The sequence below is a fragment of the Xenopus laevis genome, chromosome 1L (assembly GCF_017654675.1).
Source record: "Xenopus laevis strain J_2021 chromosome 1L, Xenopus_laevis_v10.1, whole genome shotgun sequence".
NCBI classification, from domain to species: Eukaryota; Metazoa; Chordata; class Amphibia; order Anura; family Pipidae; genus Xenopus; species Xenopus laevis.
The window spans coordinates 154,017,455-154,037,795 of record NC_054371.1 but is presented as its reverse complement, the minus strand read 5'-3'; the positions used below and the strand labels follow the sequence as shown (position 1 = coordinate 154,037,795).

Below are 20,341 nucleotides of genomic sequence, written 5' to 3'. Positions count from 1 at the left end.
AACTGTGATTGGTATATTAGGGGTTTCTGTGTTATGTGGGCCTCTTTATCACATTTTGGTTTGGAAGCCGGAGTTCCCCTTTAAGGGAAAAAGAATAGAACTGAGCCAAGGATGGGGCGAGGGATGTGTTAGATCAATATAAGATGCAGTGGAAGGTTCCATCTACTCAATAAGAATAAACTTGGCAGAAGACTTGAAAGTTTGTTTCTTTGACATGTGAACACTTACACTTTTTATTTGAATAGTAAACTCTTTGGGGTCAGGCGCAGATCTAATCTGTGTGAAGTGGACAGGACTCTGCTGCTCTGGGGTTGGAGACAAGCTATCGGGGCTGTCACTCAGTGGATCTGAGAGTCGTCGTGGTGAGGACCATTTTCCAGTTAGAACTGCACTACACACCTGCTCAATTCTGCAGAGAAGGACACGGTCCTAAAATACAAGAACAATATATACTTAAAACCCCTTCCATACCATCCAGTTCAAATAACAAGATTTCCCCACACTGGTTACCTTTGGCCAGTCTGCACTGCTTGGGGTCTCCAGAGCTGTCTGAGTACTGTCCTCTGTAGCGAGATCCGCAGGGGAAGCAGCGAGAGAAAGCCGACTCTCTTCATCATACAGGCGAGCGTGTGGAAGACCTGCTGAGGGATACATGCACTTAAAATTGTTTACAATTCAGCTTCATAAGTAGATATTAAAATGTACAATTATTTTTTAAACATAACAGAAGGACAAATCTTGATCTGCAAAAGCCTGGCACATACTTAAAGGTTAGAAAAGAAACTTGTATGCTGCTGCAGATATAACTGATACACGTGATCAGATATGATCTTTATGTGTTCTGCTATCAACATCACACACACACACAACTTGTTAGGGCTTTAGCACACGGGCAGATTTAGTCGCCTGGCGACTAATCGCCTCTTCTTCGGGGTGACAATCTCCCTGAACTGCCTTCCCCCTGCTAAAATTAAAAAATGCCTGTGGCAATGCACTCGTGGTGCTTCAATTTGTTGTTGGTTATTAAGGTGGCTGGGTTTTTAACAGTTGCGTTCTTAAAAAGTGGACATGCACCTTATAAATGTGCGTGGCCTAATTTTTTTAGCATAGTGTGCTATGAGCGCCACAAAACCAGTCCCATTCTGAGCCCCCAAGTGAAAACATCTCTTGCCTAATGAACTGATCAGATGGGGCAGAAAGGGGGGCCCCAAAGTCCAGGGTGGGGGCTCCCAAAGCTCTAGTTAAGCAAAAATAATCCATGTTCACAATTACTCACCATTAGGTTTTACTTTTACACCATTGCTTTCATCTGAAGAATCCTCTGAGTTTGATGAGGAAGATGATGATGAGCAGGATGAGGATCTGCGTGGAGCAGGAGAACAGCTGACAGACGAGGAAAGGGAAGCTAGATGAGAGGGCTGACGTTCAGTAGGCACTGGGGGGGCAGTAGTTGGAGTAGAAGGTCGAGAATGGCCAGATATTCCCCTTGACTGGAAATAACTGATCTGACACCGCAGAAAAGAAAATGTGTGATCCTGCAATATAGTGAGGTCTGTACGACTCAGACCATATCGTGCTGCTCCCTGAAGAAGCTCATGGTCATGACGTCCACTCTCCCACCACTCTGGTAGTTCTGTGTCTGGTCGACACAGTGACAGACGAGGAATAAGCAAAGGATGACAAAGTACTTGCTCACGCACCCTACGAAGAAGATCCAAGCGAAACAGGGCACGAGATGCTCGCTCTTCTGAAATTGGCTCAATGAAGAGAGATGGATCTGGTGGCTCTGTAGAAAAAGAAAATGAAACATCAGTGCACCAACAATCTAAACAGTCTCAAAAACTTCAAAGCAATGACAGGGATAAGAGACGGTTACGTTTTTGTTATTTAAATAACTAGTCGCCACCAAAAATCATACAAGTCAAATAGATTCATTATTATATAAAAAATACAAGAATGTGTGTTATTATTTCAGTCAGATTGTGTTTGTCTATTAATTGATCATCAGTTCGAATATCACAGCAGAGTTCTTGAGAAATATAGGCAGTTATATATTTTTTTTTGGTTTCGTCTTGAAAACATTCTACTCCAGGTTACACCAAATGGATGCCCACTACAGATGCACCACTGCAACTTGCTGCACAAATAAAATATTTTGTTTAGCACAAAGATGAACGTGCAAGTTTTGTGAGGCCAGGTACCACTTACACTGAATGGCCCCTTTTCACCATTTATGGAACGATCTTGTATGTATACACTCTATGTCACAGAACTACAGTTGTCTGAAAAAAATTATTTTTTATTTCTCTAAGAACACTAGTTCCAAAACAGACTTATTTCAATGGGATGTCTTGCGGACATGAACTGTCCAACTCAATCTGGAGCACTATTTTGCCAAGTGTTTGATAAACTGATCACCAAATTAATTCCTGCATTTTTCTTAAAATTTCAAAATTCATTTGAAAATTTTGAAAAGGTTGGGGGTTGTAACTAGTTTGTCATAAGGGAAAAATGGCAAATGCAATCAAAGAGAAACCAATAACGCTTTCATTTTTAGTTACTGTAATTACATATGAACCCTTCCACTTCATAGTACAAGCAATAAAAAACTGAAAAATACTTACCATCCCCAGCAGCAGGGGGTAGGCGGCAAACCTGGCGGCACATTGCTACAAATCCATGGAAGTACTTGAGCAGTGACTCGTCTGTCTTCTTGTCCAGTCGTGCCAGACCACGGAACCGTTGCCAGTCATAAAGTTGAGTATCAGGGTCATATTCAACACCAAAGCTGGACAGCACACGGAAAAAGTCACATGCCTCTCGCCGAGTCCACCTGACAAAAACAAAGATAAGTAAAAGGCAATTTTTGGATCAAACAATACAAAATAGATTACAAAATGGAGAAGTTATTAAAAAATCTCTCTCATGGTCACCTTTGCTGTTTCTCCCTACGGGCAATTTCTTTCAGTTTGAAGGCTGCCTCACATCGTTTTCTACGTTTGTCCCCACGCTCTTCAGCCTCCAATTTTAGTTGTTCCCTTTTGTAGCTGCGTTGGAAGGCAGTGATTAGACGACGTAGACGAGCTGTGAGAGCAGAGCCAGGTGGCCATAACATACCACTCGGCATAGATGTTGCTAAAAAAAAAGCAAAAAAAAAATTAGAAAAGACTCCACCCAACAATTGTTCCAAGTTCTAAAAATTGCAAACTTAATATTATTTGCTTAGGTAAGTAACATCCTAATCTCCTTTACTACTCACCTTCCTCACCGTCAACAACAGAGATTTCCTCATCCATCATTAAAGAGTCAATCTACAAAATCAAAAAAAGTCATGAGATGTTTTGCTTTTTGCTGTATTTCTAGCTGTACTCATAAGAAGCTTAAGCTACTATGTAGAGCTAACCTCATCCTCAGGTTCTTTGTGCGCATGAAGTGGCTTGTATTCTGGATCTTCTATGTCTCGATCAAAGTCCCCACTGAGAATAACACAAACAGTTTATGCCTTTAAAGCTAATGTACATAAGAAATGCCCAGATCTGATAAATCAAAGAGAGGTTCATTCAACTACACAAAGAACAAAGAATACAGGGTTCTGGCTGTTGCGTCAGAATAACAACCCGCATCACAGGCACTACCATTAGGAAATTTTTCAGACTTCCATAAATGTTACAGAACAAAAACCAGTTTCAACAAAAGCAAATACTGCTTACTTCCAAATTAAAGTTTATATGGTTCAAAACAGAAACGATAACTTCTAATTGATGTAGTAGTTACACTTCAATCCTTACCCATCAGGCATTTCAGAAAAGTCTTGAGCATGGTGCTCAGCTGCAATAGCCTGTTCATCTGGTCCCCCCACCTTCTCCAAAAAACACAGTGCTGGGTCAGCTCTCATGGTGTTATACTTCTCATAACCTGCAGAATGGTCAAAAGGACTTGTTTGTAAGAATGGTTTATTCTTCATTTATTGACCATTTAAAGATAAAACATGATGTGTTCTAGAACACTGAGACATACAAACATAACTTTATTATCAATATCCCCTCCATTCCCTTTCCTTGCTAAGCGGTAAAGGCAAAGTATTCGTTTTGCAACAGAGGTTTCTTCCTCGCACAAATGTGAGTGTAAACCCATATTGGGAGCAACTGCTGCTCCTAGACAACACCGTTAAAGAAACAGCTGTTTGTGTTATGAACAGATTAAACTTTTTGCTAAGATTAGAAGAACTGTGAAATAAAAATGTCCATGGAAATCAGTGTGTTCTGTCACAGCACATCTGGTTCAGTACTTTTAAAATTCTTGGATATGTGGTGTGATGTGAGGAGTATAAGAGATGGGATGGTGTTGGTAAATATAATGTTTACTGCATCACAATTACATTTTATAATTGGGTCTTTGCTTCCCCAAGAACATGGTAACATGTTATTTTAGTGATAGTTCTTAAGCTTTGTTTTTGCGACTGCAAAACAAAGAATAGCTTTATCATATCTCCTAAATACTGCCAAGTTTTGGGTTCTGTACATCAACTCACCATGTTTGAAGACCCCAATAAGAAGGGATTTATCAGCTTCTCTGTCCCACCAACGTGAGGGAACCTCAACCTGGTCCACCTGTGGGAACCAGGTGTCAATATGCCTGTACAGAGAAAAGTAGAATGAAGTATAACTAAGATCTACAATTTCCAGTTCGGAAAGGCACTCTTCTCGTTATTATCAAGACCAATCCACTTTGAAAGCAGACAAATTATGCCACATACAAACAAGATGATCTTTAAATAGCCAGGACTAGAGTATTACAAATTTACCTGGCATCAACACCACTCAACACTTTCATCGCCTGGTTTCCAATAACTTCTTGACGAAGAAAATATAACATACGAACACGAAGCAGCACCCTAAAAAAGAAAGGAATTGATGAATAGTTACAAACAATACATTACAACAGCAATTTAAAGGAATAACAATCAAACAAGCTGGTTATTTAATGTCGGTCTAGGACAGGGATTCCCAACTTTTTTCTATACCCGTGAGCCACGTTCAAATGTAAAAGAGCAACACAAGCACAAGATGCTAATTATGCTCTGTGATATGGCTATTTGGTAGCCCCTATGTGGACTGGCAGCAACAGGAGGCTCTATTTGGCAGTATATCCTGTTTTTATGCAAACAAAACTCCAAGCCAGGAATTCAAAAGGCCACGATGAGCAACATCCAAGGGGTTGGTGAGCAACGTGTTGCTCAGGAGCCCTTGGTTGGGGATGACTGGTCTAGGATATACTGTATCTTCATGTGCCCTTTTTCCCTTCTTCCTACTGTCATTTTGACACAGTTAATAGCTGCTGGTATCCAGCTACTAAAGTTGAATACCACATCATGGGGTGAATTAATTCTAGAAAAGACTCAAATCTCTTTTTTTGATCACCAAACCATTTTCACATACTTTTGATGGTTTTCTTACTTGTTGCATTGGTGCTTGAGATGTTTCTTGTACCCTTCATCTTGGAACAATGTATCTGGGTTGTACTTATGTATCCATTCAGCTTTATGTATGTCAAAGCTGCTTTGGGATTTTACTTTTTTCCCCTTACGACCACGGGGGACAGGAATAGACAATCCTGTGAGAGAAAAGTGGTTTACCGTACATTAGTAGGATCACACTTACATTCTGCAACAATGCCAGATTATTTATTTGAAGAATACCATCCTGTAAATGGCACCTTCCTAAAATAGTTTGTAAATGTAAAGTACTAAGCACACAAAGCATTCTGACAAGTACAGACTATGGTGATTAAAACTCAGCTACCAGCAGAGGGGTGCTTGTTTCTGACATGTATGGCAAGCACTGTGTGACCCTATGTGCTCAGTAATTGCACTGTGGGTCTGATGCACATTCAATTTAGGCTGATGGCAACTAAAACATATTGATTAAAAACCCCACCCAAAACATTTGTCCATAATTGAGGCGGGATAAAATCAAAATCTTTGTAAATGCAAATGACAACTTGCAATAATTCATAAATGCTTGTGATCAATAGGGACCACCTCACTAATTACCAGAATGGTTCTGTAGCTGCTTTGTTTTGCCATTCTCAGCTGGTGTAATCAGATCCCAGATAAAGCTCTTTATGTTCTCATCTCCCCGGTAGTGCAAAAGACAATAAACCAGTATGGCTCTACATATTTTTTCCACATCTCGTTCCGTCATACCACGCTTGAAACGACCATGCATAAGGATATCTCGCCAGCGGCCCCATCTAGGTGTAAAGGAATAGATTTGTAAAAATATATCAACTGTAAAGAAACAGTTGAAAAGAGAATGCATAGGCTTTATATAATAACATATAAACTACAGGGGAAAAAAGTTGTATAAAGTGCAGGGCCTAGAAAATACAAAAACAAGCAATAGTGCCTCACCCATAAACAAGCAAGTGCTTCTCCACGCGGAAACAATCTGTACGTCCATATCCATGTTTACGGTCTTGACGCCGAGCTTTGGGGCGATCATCATCATCACTTTCCAAATCTGAGAACTCAACCATGTCATCATCTTTGTTCGTGAAGTGCCGTGTTTGCTTCCTGATTCGTGGGGTGTCTATAACCAGTGTATTCTGAAGAAATAAGATTAGAATAGATTAGAACTGTTACATAAACACACACTTACTTCTGATAACATAGTGCTGTACCCCTGTACAATATGTTAATTATATTGTACAGTTATGAGATCAGTTATCCAGATACCAGTTATCCAGAGAACTCCGAACGGTTGTCTCCCATAGACTCCATTTTATCCAAATTTTTAAAAATGATTTCCTTTTTCTCTGTAATAATAAAACAGTAGCCTGTATTTGATCCAAACCAAGATATAATTAATACTTATTGCAAGCAAAATCAGTCTATTGGGTTTATTTAATGTTAACATGAATTCCTAGTAGACTTAAGGTATGAAGATTCAAATTACGGAAAGATCAGTTATCTGGAAAACTACAGGTGCCAAGCATTCTGGATAACAGGTCCCATACCTGGGCCACAAATGTATAGTACGTCAATTACCTTGCTGTTAAGGAGATTCATGTCTATATCTGCTTTCTTGGCCCACTTCTGCCAGAAATTAGGATCATCTAGCGATATATCAGTCCTGTTCTCAGAGGCAACAAAGCTTGCCTGGTGTAGAAAGAGGTGAAAGTCAGTGCATGAAAGAAAAAAAACCCCAAACGTTTATCCGACAGAATGTTAGGGTTTAAGCACACGGCCGGATTTGGGGAGATTTAGTCGCCTGGCGACTAATCGCCTCTTCTGCGGGACGACAATCTCCCTGAACTGCCTTCCCCCTGCTATAATGACAAAACGCCAGTGCCAATGCACTCGTGGCGCTTCGATTTCCGAAGTCGCCCAAAGTTGCCTTCGGGCGACTTAGGAAACGAAGCGCCGCAAGTTTTTCCTACATGTGTTTTAATGTAGGATTGGTGATACTGCACCAATATCAAAGTGATCTGTGTAGAGCTCTAAATCTGGCAGTTTAGTAATCCAGGTGCAGATTCTGAACTGTTACAATTTGCTACATTAGTTGATACATTTCTCAGCAGCATCTGTGGCAGATTATTAAATATATCAATTTTAACAGCTGCTTTTAAAGAAACGGAAGGATTATGATCAGTAGGGACAAGGGTAAAAAAATCAACTAATGGTAAAATTAGAGCAGCTCCTGGGAGACGTTTAAACTTCAATATTAGAAAATCGTAAAAAATCGTAAAAAAAAAAAAAAAATTAGTACACAATTTCAAAAAGTCCTAACTGGTGTACTATCTGAAAACAACTTAACTGAAAAATTATTTGAAGGGTGATCAACCCCCTTAAATACATCAAACTGGCATATATGTTGGTTATATAAGGAACAAGCTACCGATGAAAGACGAACAAGGAGATATGAAAAAAGTTATGATGTTTAAGACAGACCTTTGCGAAGGTTGAGCCCTGTCCCTCTGACTCTATGGTAATAGTTGTAGTGCGCCTCAGTAAAATTTGGTCAATATCTTCTTCACAGAATTTAGAGCCTTCATCATCTTCATCCATGATTGCAGCATAAGCTCCTTTCCTGAGCAAGTCTTCAATCTCTTTCTTTGTAAATTGCTGAATAGGCTGATAATATTTTAACAGTTATGTTAGATTGTCTGTTTTTGAAGGTGTGAGGCAAGATCAAGTGTCAGCAAAGTGAGAGATGTGGCATTCAGCATTGTATTTGAGGTGGCAGGGGCATATTGTGTATACTAAAGAAGTGCTAGGCTAAGCCTCTCTAAAGAAATATGCTTCAATAGATCATTTACAGGAAGAGAGACTGGGAGCATGTGTCATGGCAAATGGTAGTGGATTCTAGAAAAGGGGTGCAGTGTACGTGAAAAGGTAATGAAGGGGTCTTAAGAAGTACATCATAAGTAAAGCCTACTGAGTTTTTTAGTATTTGGAAAGAAGTTCACAGATGTAGATAAGTGGTGCAGAGTTGGAAACATCCAATTATGGTATTTTAGAAAAGTGACAATTTAGCTATTGACAATGAGAGAATCAAATATTCTTTGATTCTGTACTCATGTCTAAAAAAAAACTTAGCTTTTGAATACACTGTGAAATGCTTTACACATTGGCCCTCCCCCGTGAATTCCGCTTTCCTGGTCCTTTAAAAAGGAACTAAAGTCTAAAACAGAATAATGCCAGAAATGCTGTTTATATACTAAACATAAACTTACTGCACCAGAAGCCTAATTAAACAAATGTTTTAGGTTTTCAAAGTTGGCCGCAGGGGGCTGTCATCTTGTAACTTTGGTAAAAATCTTTGCAAGGCCAAGACTACACACATGCTCAGTTGGGAGGTTAAGTTTAGGGATCGTCATAAATTATCAAAACAGCACAAGTCAAATAATTTCTGCCATAGAAGCCGATACAGCAAGACTGATTAATAATCAGAATATGTAGACTGCACTGCGTCTGTGGATACGAATCTCTACACAGTCGCCGGCTGCTTTATAGGCAAACAAACAAATCTGCTCGAGATCAGGGAAGGTGGGGGGGGGCTCCCCCCTGCCGTTTGAATGAATTATTGTTTCCCTGCAGAGCAGTAAGGAACCAGCTGAAGTTTCCCATCTGCATCTGTCAGAGCAAGTAAAACGAAGGGGGAATTTCAATGCATACAGTCAGATTTCACATTATTTAATTAAAGTATATTGGAGATAGATTTCTTTTTCATTAAAGAAAGTAAAAATGGCATTTAATTTTTTTGCCTTTCACATATCTTAGTCTTTATTATTTTGTTCATCATATGCACCTTTGCATTATAAACAAAACAAACTCCTTACCCCACTAAGGTGATTATCCCGACCACTCATAGACTGCAATACAGCTTTGTCTAGTCCTAGTTTAAGACTGGCCTTATCAAACATCTCCCTCTCATAGGAGTTGCGAGTGATGAGACGATAAATTTTAACTGCTTTGCTTTGCCCAATACGATGACATCGTGCTTGAGCCTAAAAAGAAAATAAAAGATAAAATATATACAACAAAGAAGATCAAACAATATCAGAAGGAAAAGTGAAAGAAAAATAGTAGAAAACCAGAGCTCGTACCTGAAGGTCATTTTGAGGGTTCCAGTCTGAGTCAAATATAATACACGTATCAGCAGCTGTCAAGTTAATTCCAAGCCCACCAGCACGTGTACAGAGTAGAAACACAAATCTGTCAGAGTCTGGCCGGCTGAATCGATCAATAGCTGCCTGACGCATGTTGCCACGGACACGACCATCAATACGTTCATATAGATACCTAAATGAGTTAAACAATAAACGATTAGTAGGATGAGCAAGAAACTCGAGCTCTAACAGAGAGAAAACTAATAATTCACGGATTCTTTTAAAATTTCCACAATGACTTATACTGTTAAAAATTATTTCTGTCAAATCTAAAATGTTGTTTATGATTTATATTGTTTACGATTTAATAGAAAACCTCTCTCAGAAAAGGTGTTGTACCTGAAAAGTCATTAAGCATCTTACCAATGTAATTACACAACAAAATCATAATCAAATTATTTTAATTTTGTGCAGATATACCAAATACTTAAATCGCAAATTTAACAACTTTCTGTCTTACCTTCTCTGTATAAGATAATCTTCCAGGATGTCCAAGCACCGTACCATCTGAGAAAAGATGAGAACTTTGTGGCCTCCAGCCCTTAGTTTAGGGAGCAGCTTATCTATTAGCACCAGTTTGCCAGAGGAGCGTACCATTGCCTGGAGGTGAAAGTCAAGGGGAACAACTGGAGTTGCTTCTCGGAAATCAGACATGATCTTTTCTTCTGCTCCTGGAAAAGAGAAAAAATACAATTCCTCTCTTAGCTGAATTGTAATCCCTAATAAGTGTACTTATTGTTAGATATAGTTAGATACTACTGGCAGCTTCAGTACATTAAAATGTTTCAGTTGAGCATTGGAAATTGCTTAGAATTATATTTTGTCACAAAGGAAAAAAAGTTCTCTCTATTATATTGTCATGTTTATAGACTTAAAAGAAAACTAAAGCCTGAAAAACATTATGGATAAAAAATGCTCTATTTTATTCACTAAACCTACAGCGCCAGTCCATAGGTGCAGTATTCCTACAAATTAATGTTCCATGCCTTCAAAGTTGTCCACAGCAGCTCCCCATCTTTGACCTTAAGCCTTCTATTGAATGCCAATGGCACTGTAATGTTCGGTGTGCTGTGGAGTGCTATGCTAAAATTATCAAAACCTGGGAGAAAGTGAGGTCAGTCTGTTATAGTAGCTATTTCTACAGGGCTGATTATTAATCAATGCAAATTGCACTGGTTGTTATGCTGTAATGTACTGAGACTAAATGATTTATCAGGCTTGGCTTAAATTTTATATTATATATAGAATATATTTTTAGTGCTAAACTCTAATCCTGCAGTCCATAGTATTGGCACAAAGAAAATGGTATATTACAGTGGCTTTTTGGTTAAACTTTAGTTATCCTTTTAATGATCTAATTTGTTATGTAAGATGATCAGATTGCACATATACATGTATTTAAACTTTCAGCAGTTTGTTTGCTCATGTATGTACATGGCCAAGCTATACCATATCTACCAATCACTGTTTAATCTGTGAAAGACATCTAAATCCAGAAGATATGAAAACAATGTAGAAAATGAGGTTCAATGTTGACAAGTGCAAGTGCACTTTGGTAGAAATAAATGTTAATAAAGTTATACACTAAATAACAGTGTGTTGGAGGTTTCTTTAATTGAGAAAGAGCTTGGTATTTTTGTAGATAAGTAGATCTCTAATTCGAGGCAGTGTTAAAACTGTGTCTACTAAAGCAAATAAAGTGTGGCCTTGCATAAAAAAAGGCATTAATTCAAGTGATGAAAACATAATTTTTGCGTCTTTATAGGTCCCTGGTAAGGCATCACCTGGAGTATGTAGTACACAACTTTGGGCTCCAGTCCTAAAGGATATTTGGGGTTGTTTTCTCAGTAAAAAAAAAAAAGACGCTTGGGTGGGGACAAGGTTACTCTTTATAAGTTACATTAGAGGACATTATAGGACATTATAGACAGATAGCAGGGGACCTTTTCTCCAATAAAGTGGATCAAGGCACCAGAGGCCACTCCTGTAGACTAGAGGAAAAGAACTTTCGTTTGAGGCCGTTTAGGTTGTTTTTTACAGTGAGGGCAATGAGGTTGTGAAATTGGTATAGATACATAGTTTATTTATGTGAGATGCACTGGGGTTTTCTGGAGGGGTTGAATTTGATGGACTTTGGACTTTTTTCCAACCCAACTTAAGTTACTATAACTATGCAAGTATTTTTGTTAAAGCATAATTTCTCCTATCATGTGTGAATTGAGACACTTGCTCTGATATGTATCGTATAGCTAGCATACCTGCCACAAAGCAGAAATGAAGTCGAGATTATTAAAGGGATCCTGTCATCGGAAAACATGTTTTTTTTCAAAACGCATCAGGTAATAGTGCTACTCCAGCAGAATTCTGCACTGAAATCCATTTTTCAAAAGAGCAAACAGATTTTTTTTATATTCAATTTTGAAATCTGACATGGGGCTAGCATTTTGTCAATTTCCCAGCTGCCCCTGGTCATGTGACTTATGCCTGCACTTTAGGAGAGAAATGCATTCTGGCAGGCTGCTGTTTTTCCTTCTCAATGTAACTGAATGTGTCTCAGTGGGACATGGCTTTTTACTATTGAGTGTTGTTCTTAGGTCTACCAGGGAGCTGTTATCTTGTGTTAGGGAGCTGCTATCTGGTTACCTTCCGATTGTTCTGTTGTTTGGCTGCTGGGGGGGAAAAGGGACGGGGTGATATCACTCCAACTTGCAGTACAGCAGTAAAGAGTGATTGAAGTTTATCAGAGCACAAGTCACATGACTTGGGGCAGCTGGGAAATTGACAATATGTCTAGCCCCATTTCAGATTTCAAAATTGAATATAAAAAAATCTGTTTGCTTTTTTGAGAAATGGATTTCAGTGCAGAATTCTGCACTATTAACCGATTCATTTTGAAAAAAATGTTTTTTCCCATGACAGTATCCCTTTAAAGATGTAGCTAGAAAAACACTGCTATTGCAAACAAAAAAGTAACCCAACTTGTTTTAGAAATAAAATCACTTGTTATTGAAGCTAAACGTCTGCACACAATATTACATATTGTGTAATATTGTACTCAGCAAATTATGGTGGACAGCTTTGGGGAACAATTTCAGTAGAAATAGCATAGTGGTAACACAGTTACATGTCAGCGTGGTTTCCAATAAAAACGGATTCAAAATAGTTCTGTTTCCCTCTGCTACAGATGGCAGGCAGTTCAGTTTCTCCTTTTCCCACTGTGCTCCCTCTTCCATTGTGCAACCCTCCCTACCTGCACTTGCTCCTGGCCGAGGCAAGTACTGAAAGCCTCTTTGCCTTTAAAGTAAACCTTAAGCTTCCTCCTTTTTGTATCTGATAGAAAAAAAACCTTTTGGTGCGTGAATTTATTTTTATTGGATACCACGTTTAAGAGTGACATGGAAACTAAATAAATAGCAGAGGAGGGAGGATTTTGCTGTAGAATTTGACTTGAACACAGAGCAGGATGAGAAAGAAAAACTGCTTTGAGAGGCTGAGGGCATATTCAGAGCAGTATTTTAAAAACATTAGAAAATGTTTACTATATTCTATTTCGAAAATGTAAACAGCATGTCGATACTGTTACGTAGTTAAATCGGGTTGAAAAAAGACAAAGTCCATCAAGTTTAACCCCTCCAAATGAAAACCCAGCATCCATACACACACCCCTCCATATCTTCACATAAATTAAATGTACCCATATCTATACTAACTATAGAGTATCACAATCGCCTTTGATATTATGTCTGTCCAATAAATCATCCAAGCCATTCTTAAAGGCATTAACAGGCAGTGCATTCCACAACTTCACTCTGAAGAACCACCTACGTTGCTTTAAATGAAAGTTCTTTCTTCTAATCTGAAGGGGTTGCCTCTGGTGATCCTCTTTATGGGTAAAAAGGTCCCCTGCTATTTGTCTATAATGTCCTCTAATGTACTTGTAAAGTGTAATCATGTCCCCTACCAAGCGCCTTTTTTTCCAGAGAAAACAACCCCAACCTTGACAGTCTACCTTCATAATTTAAGCCTTACATCCCTCTAACCAATTTAGTTGCACGTCTCTGCACTCTCTCCAGCTCATTTATATCCCTCTTAGGGCCTGGAGTCCAAAACTGCACTGCATACTCCAGATGAGGCCTCACCAGGGACCTATAAAGAGGCATAATTATGTTTCCATCCCTTGAGTTAATGCCCTTTTTTATGCAAGATAGAAATTTATTTGCTTTAGTAGCCACACAATGACACTGCCCAGAATTAGAAAACTTGTTATTTACAAAAAAACCCTAGTTCAATGCCCACCTCCAAGTTGAAAAGCAAGGGACCTAGTACAGAGCCCTGCGGTACTCCACTAACAACACTGATCCAATTAGAAAATGTCCCATTTACCACCACTCTTCGTAGTCTATCTTTTAGCCAGTTCTCTATCCAGGTACAAATATGTTCCAGGCCAACATTCCTTAATTTAACCAGTAACCTTCTGTGTGGCACTGTATCAAATGCTTTAGCAAAGTCTAAGTAAATCACATCCACTGCCATCCCAGAATGGAGGTCCCTGCTCACCTTCTCATAAAAAGATATTGTTAGTCTGGCAAGATATATTACACATAAAAACCATGCTGGCACAAACTCATGGTATTATGATTTGCTATGAAGTCCAGTATCTTATCCTTTATTAACCCTTCGAAAAACTTTCCTACCACGGACGTCAGACTAACTAACTATAGTTTTGAGGCTAAGAACGGGATCCCTTTTTGAATAGCGGCACCACATTAGCAATTCACCAGTCTCTCTGCACCATGCCAGACCTCAATGAATCCTGAAAGATTAGTAAAGAGGTTTGGCAATCATACCCTGGGATGAATATCATCTGGCCACAGACCTTTGTTTATCTTAACATGTTCTAGTCTCTTTTGAATTTCCTCATGCGTGAACCATGCATCATTAGTTGTATGAATAGAATTTGCACTTTTAAGAAGGAATCCTTCATTACCTGGTTCCTCATTTGTGTAGACAGACAAAAAATAGGAGTTCAGAATCTGAGCTTATTTTTTTTTTTCCAACCTGCTGACCCCCCTCTGATATTAACGGTCCCACCCCTTCCTGCTTCATTTTTTTTACTATTAACATATTTAAAAAATAATTTTGGATTTTTTTTTACTGCTTGCTGCAATGTCCTTTTCCATATCGATTTTAGCTTGCCTGATTTAGCTTGCCTTTTTTCATGATTTATTCGCTTCCTTGTACCTTATAAATGATTTGGCTTTCCCAGCTAACTTGAAAGCCTTAAAAGTATGTCTTTTCTCACCCACCTCAACACCAACACTTTGCAACGACGTTCCTTGCTTACAAGGGGAATATACTGCATGTATATTTATCAAGCAGCATTTTAAAGACTTCTCATTTTTGTTCTGTGTTTAACCCTGTGAAAAGCATTTCCCACTTAATATGTTGCAGAGATGCCCTTATACTGTCAAAGTTTGCAAGTCTGAAATTTAGTGTTTTAGTTACTCCCTTATAGAATTGCCTCTGCAACAGAATCTCAAAGGAGACCATGTTATGATCACTATTCCCTAAATGCTCACCCACACAAATGCTAGAGATGAGTTCAGTATTATTAGTTATTACAAGATCCAAAAGAGAGTTATTCCAAATAGGTTCTTCAACGAACTGGAATAAAAAGTTGTCATTCAGCATATTTACAAACCTACTTTATTTACCCCATTACCCCAGTCAATGTCTGGATAATTGAAGTAACCCATAACAACTTGACCTAGTTGTGAAGCCGCTTCTATTTGTAAGAGTAGCTGGGCTTCATACTCGTCACTTATACGAAGTGGTTTATAGCATACACCAATAATTTTCTTTGCAACCTTTTGCCCAGTCAAAATCTCTACCCAGAGGGATTCCACTATCTCACTAATATAACAGGAGAGGGTTAATATTTAGCTCATACCAGTGATGAGGTATGGGTGGTTGCAGCATTTGCGTAGTTCCATCATGGTATTGAGAAGGTTGGGTGTGTTCGATTGGCTAGCTCCTTTGGTCAGGAAAGAAAAATTCTTCTCCAAAATTGCACGATAATATTTCTTCTGGATGTTGGTAAGCTCAACCTCAATAATGGTTTCTTGTTTGGGGGCCAAGTTTTTCTCAACATCTTCCTTTAATCGCCTCAGCATCATAGGTTTTAAGATGGCCTGTAACTTCTGAACCTAGTATGTGGAAGTAAGGATTCAGAATAAATTAGTGAATAGAAAAAAAAAGTGAGTCAGCAATTTTAGGCATAAATACTTTATTTTTGGTTACCTGTTCCTCTGTTTTGAGGTCTCCAAAATCCTTGAGAAACTCTGCTTCAGAGGAAAATTGTGTTGGCTCCAGGAAATGTAGCAGGCTGAACAACTCTTCCACAGTATTCTGTAATGGAGTCCCTGTTAAAAGCACTTTGTGCTCCTGGTAATAAGAAAATGAAGAAAGTGTTTATTTTAAACCCATGGAAAACATAGCCTTTAAAAGACAAGAGCAACCAGTTAAAAGCGTGGAGCACAGACTAATTATGCATTTTGGAAATGAGTTATACATTGCTTTTCTTGCTGGGTAAAGCAAGGGTACTCCGCCTGGCAGAAGCTTAATTTAAACATTTTGTAAAGCCAATTAACAGATTTGGCCCTAGATTTAAAAGGCTATCTGTAAGCATATCTTTAGAGAGAGAGGTACCCATCAAGGGTGTCCCCTCTCCCCGATGCTGTTCAGCCTTGCCATTGAACCTCTGGCAATTTGAATTAGAGCAAGTGAAGAGATAGAGGGCTTACAAATAGGAAATTAACAGCAAAAATATCACTTTATACTATTTGGCAAGTCCACACCAGGCTTTAGAAAATCTCTTAAAGGTGTTTTCTGAATTTGGCCAGTACTATGGACTCTGAACACTAATCACTCTAAATCTATTATTTTCCCCATTGATCCTCTTCCCCTTTACACACCAGATTGCATATTACAACTACAGGTCGTGTCCTTATCCAAATATCTTGGCATAATGATCCATATGGATTTAAATAAATACTGTATGAATAGGAAAACTTGAACCCTGTGGTGCAGGCACTGACTAATAAAGTCTGCATATGGCTAGACCTTCCTTTATCTCTCTTGGGCAGAATTAACATGTTTAAAATGATTTTCCTCCCCTATATGCTTTACATAATTCTCCTATAACTCCTTGGGCTCCATGGTTCAATGGGGTGGAAAATAGTCAGGGGATTTTGTGGGTGGGAGAGAACCCATGCTTGAATATTAAGGTACTACAAGCCCCTTTATCTGAGGGAGGTCTAGCTCTGCCCAATCTTAAATTCTACTTTCTTGCTTCCAATTAGTATATACCCACTTGTGGATGATGTCTAATGCAAATAACCCAGCAATAGTTTTAGAAGCTGCAACAGTGGGCTCCTTCAAAGCTCTGTCCAAAATCCCTTACCAAGGAAATTCTCCCTACTATCCTACAACACCCTGCATTGTTACAGTTATAAAGGCCTTTCAGAAGTCACTGAATATAGCCTGTGCTTCCTCTGAGGCTTGTTCTCCTAAAACCCAACTGTGGGGTAACATTCACCTCCCTCATTTTGGTGCTCTTCCAGATATTGCTAAGTGGGCACAGCTGGGTATTAAAACTTTGGGAGACAGTCATGGGGGGGGGGTGAATGCAAAAGTTACCCCTCTCCTCTACAGAAATGCAATGCTATGTACTTGGCTTGAAATGCAAAACATCGACTGTTTAGTATCTTTTTCTTAGAATTTGCTGATCTGGTGCACTTCATATGCATTACGCATGGTTTGCTTGCTGTTGCATTTTGTTTATTAAGCTTTATATTAATGAGAAAGGGAGAGAGAGCATGCAGAGTGGCATCACATTTGAGGGAGAGATATCCTCTGTGTTTGAGTGTTGAACTGCAAACGGAGGAATACCATGGATTTGCTGGGTTTCAGAGAAGACTTGCTTAGGTTCAGGACCCAGCCGAGTTCCTGTAGTTTGTCCATGGTAACATTGATCGTCCTTTGAGCCTATTGGAAGGATGGCGCCTATTAGTAGGTCGTCCAAATACGGAGTGATTCAGATTCCTGCATTGCGGATTACCACTGTGGCCATGATCTTGGTAAAAACACGGCGGGCAGATGTTAGGCCAAAGGGGAGGCTTGTGAATTGATAGTGACAAGTATTTCTGATGCGGTGGAAAAATGGGTACAGCACAGAAGAACACTGCATTCACTGCAGCGGGAGAAGAACACTGCATTCCAAGAAAAACACCTGCTGTCAAATTTGGTGGAGGTTCCATCATGGTGTGGGGCTGTGTGGCTAGTTCAGGGACTGGGGCCCCTGTTAAAGTCAAGGGTCGGATGAATTCAACCCAATATCAACAAATTATTCAGGATAATGTTCAAGCAACAGTCACAAAGTTTAAGTTACGCAGCGGTTGGATATTCCAACAAGACAATGACTGTAAATCTACAAAGGCATTTATGCAGAGGGAGAAATACAATATTCTGGAATGGGCACAGTCCCCCGACTTGAATATCATCGAAAATCTATGGGATGGATTTGAAGCAGGCTGTCCATGCTCGTCAGCCATCAAATTTAACTGAACTGGAGAGATTTTGTATGGATGATTGGTCAAAAATACCGCCATCCAGAATCCAGACACTCATCAAAGGCTATAGGAGGCGTCTAGAGGCAGTTACATTTGCAAAAGGAGGCTCAACTAAGTATTGATGTAATATCTCTGTTGTGGTGCCCAAATTTATGCACCCGTCTAATTTTGTTATGATGCATATTACATATTTTCTGTTAATCCAATACACTTTATGTCACTGTTGAAATACTACTGTTTCCAAAAGGCATGTTATATATTAAGAGGAAGTTGCTATATTGGAAGCTCAGTCAATGATAAAAAAAAACTCCAAAACTCCAAAGAATTAAGAGGGGTTCCCAAACTTTTTCATACGACTGTATATGTTATGGTATATAATGTTTAAGGACACCTTCATATCGACATCATGTTCTCAATCGCTGAATCCCAGGATATTACATTTCTGTTTGCCCAATAAAAAGCAGGAGCTTCAATTATCAAATTTCTTAGATGCTGATAGCTAATGGTACTACATGTTTCTTTTTATATGTCTGGACTTAAGTAATGCAATGAGGAATAATTAAATACATTTTAAATCTGGGCCTCTTAAGTTACACACCAAGTCCATGTGCTTCAGGCTGTCCAGAAGTTTGCAGTTTCTATTCTTGAGTCGATGAGCCTCATCAATTATGACACAACGCCACTCAATCTCACGCAGCTCTGGGCAGTCAGACAATACCATTTCAAAGGTTGTAATAAGAGCATCAAACTTGTATGCACCAGGAATCAGATGACCCTATTAAAACAAAACAAAGGCTAGTTAAGATCAGGTAGCAAATTGAATTGATCAATTTTTTGCACTTAATGAGATGAATATTTTGCAGGAGAGCATCATCATTCTCAACCCATCAACTACATTTCAGGGCTTTAATGAAGTATCTTTCAATAAAAGTCAAGCCTTTAGAGTGCCTATAAATTAAGAAGGCACACAAGGATACAAATCAAATCTTGTTATGCAGTTTTAATCAAAGATAAACTAAATCCACAATTTTCCATATTCCAAATCCCTCCAAACAATGAGTGGTGACAAGAATTGATGAATTTGGCTGAATCTTGGATTTTGTGCAGCCTTATATAAACGTGTGGTTCACCTTAAAGTTAACTTTTAGTATGTTGTAGAATGGCCAATTCTAACCAACTTTTCAATTGGTCTTCATTTTTTATTTTGTTTCGTTTTTTTATTTGTTTCCTTCTTCTTCAGACTCTTTCCAGCTTTCAAATAGGGGTCACTGACCCCAACTAAAAACAAATGCTCGATAAGGCTACAGATCTATTGGTATTGCTACGTTTAATTACTCATCTTTCTAATAATGCCTCCCCTATTCATATTCCAATCTCTTATTCAAATCAATGCAGGTGGTTGCTAGGTTCATTTGGACCCTAGCAACCAAACTTAAAATTGCAAACTGGAGAGCTGCTGAATAAAAAGCTAAATAACTCAAAAACCACAACTAATAAAAAATAAAAACCAACTGCAAATTGTCTCAGAATATCACTCTCTACATCATACTAGAAGTTAACTCAAAGGTGAACTACCCCTTTAATAGCAACAGTGCTTCCCTTGCTGCATTTTTTCCTTACATACAGAGAAGTAAAATTCATAACTGACCTTGGAGTCTTTACAGTACATCTCATATTGCTGGATCATTTGGCGACTAGCAAGGCTGCCATGATACACAATAGTATTCATCTGAGTCCAACTGGCAAACTCTCTCTCCCAGTTGGTGATGGTGGAGAGTGGAGCGATTACTAGGAAAGGTCCCCGTATTCCAACATTATATAATTCTTGTAAGAATGTGATAGATTGGATGGTCTTCCCCAAACCCATCTCATCTGCCAAAATGCAATTTTGCCTGTGAAAAAAAAAAAACCACCGGAGTAAGCCACAATAGGCCAGGAAGCAAAAGTGAATGGATTAAATGAATCTAGACAAAATAAATTAAAGTGTATTATAATTATAGATGAATGAATGTTTGGTTCACCAAGAACAAAGTCAATTG

General features: G+C 38.8%; 1 protein-coding gene across 4 annotated transcripts in view; it reads right to left on the bottom strand.

The window, feature by feature from the left end:
* Nucleotides 1-20,341, bottom strand: part of chd8.L (chromodomain helicase DNA binding protein 8 L homeolog) — a 64,168-nt gene that overhangs the window by 11,513 nt on the left and 32,314 nt on the right. For 3 of the 4 annotated variants that reach the window (XM_018259819.2, XM_018259813.2, XM_018259805.2), the window contains exons 13-34: nucleotides 19,951-20,194; nucleotides 18,901-19,077; nucleotides 15,973-16,116; nucleotides 15,623-15,878; nucleotides 10,133-10,343; nucleotides 9,610-9,805; nucleotides 9,343-9,510; nucleotides 7,952-8,134; nucleotides 7,049-7,159; nucleotides 6,413-6,606; nucleotides 6,053-6,252; nucleotides 5,457-5,613; nucleotides 4,805-4,894; nucleotides 4,532-4,635; nucleotides 3,789-3,915; nucleotides 3,404-3,476; nucleotides 3,260-3,311; nucleotides 2,934-3,135; nucleotides 2,625-2,833; nucleotides 1,277-1,786; nucleotides 511-641; nucleotides 229-429 (exon numbers count right to left, since the gene is read on the bottom strand). In XM_018259819.2, coding sequence (XP_018115308.1) covers nucleotides 229-429; nucleotides 511-641; nucleotides 1,277-1,786; nucleotides 2,625-2,833; nucleotides 2,934-3,135; nucleotides 3,260-3,311; nucleotides 3,404-3,476; nucleotides 3,789-3,915; nucleotides 4,532-4,635; nucleotides 4,805-4,894; nucleotides 5,457-5,613; nucleotides 6,053-6,252; nucleotides 6,413-6,606; nucleotides 7,049-7,159; nucleotides 7,952-8,134; nucleotides 9,343-9,510; nucleotides 9,610-9,805; nucleotides 10,133-10,343; nucleotides 15,623-15,878; nucleotides 15,973-16,116; nucleotides 18,901-19,077; nucleotides 19,951-20,194 — 3,940 coding nt within the window. The remainder of the gene's footprint in view (nucleotides 1-228; nucleotides 430-510; nucleotides 642-1,276; nucleotides 1,787-2,624; nucleotides 2,834-2,933; nucleotides 3,136-3,259; nucleotides 3,312-3,403; nucleotides 3,477-3,788; nucleotides 3,916-4,531; nucleotides 4,636-4,804; nucleotides 4,895-5,456; nucleotides 5,614-6,052; nucleotides 6,253-6,412; nucleotides 6,607-7,048; nucleotides 7,160-7,951; nucleotides 8,135-9,342; nucleotides 9,511-9,609; nucleotides 9,806-10,132; nucleotides 10,344-15,622; nucleotides 15,879-15,972; nucleotides 16,117-18,900; nucleotides 19,078-19,950; nucleotides 20,195-20,341) is intronic. The other variant, XM_018259821.2, reaches the window with a different exon arrangement.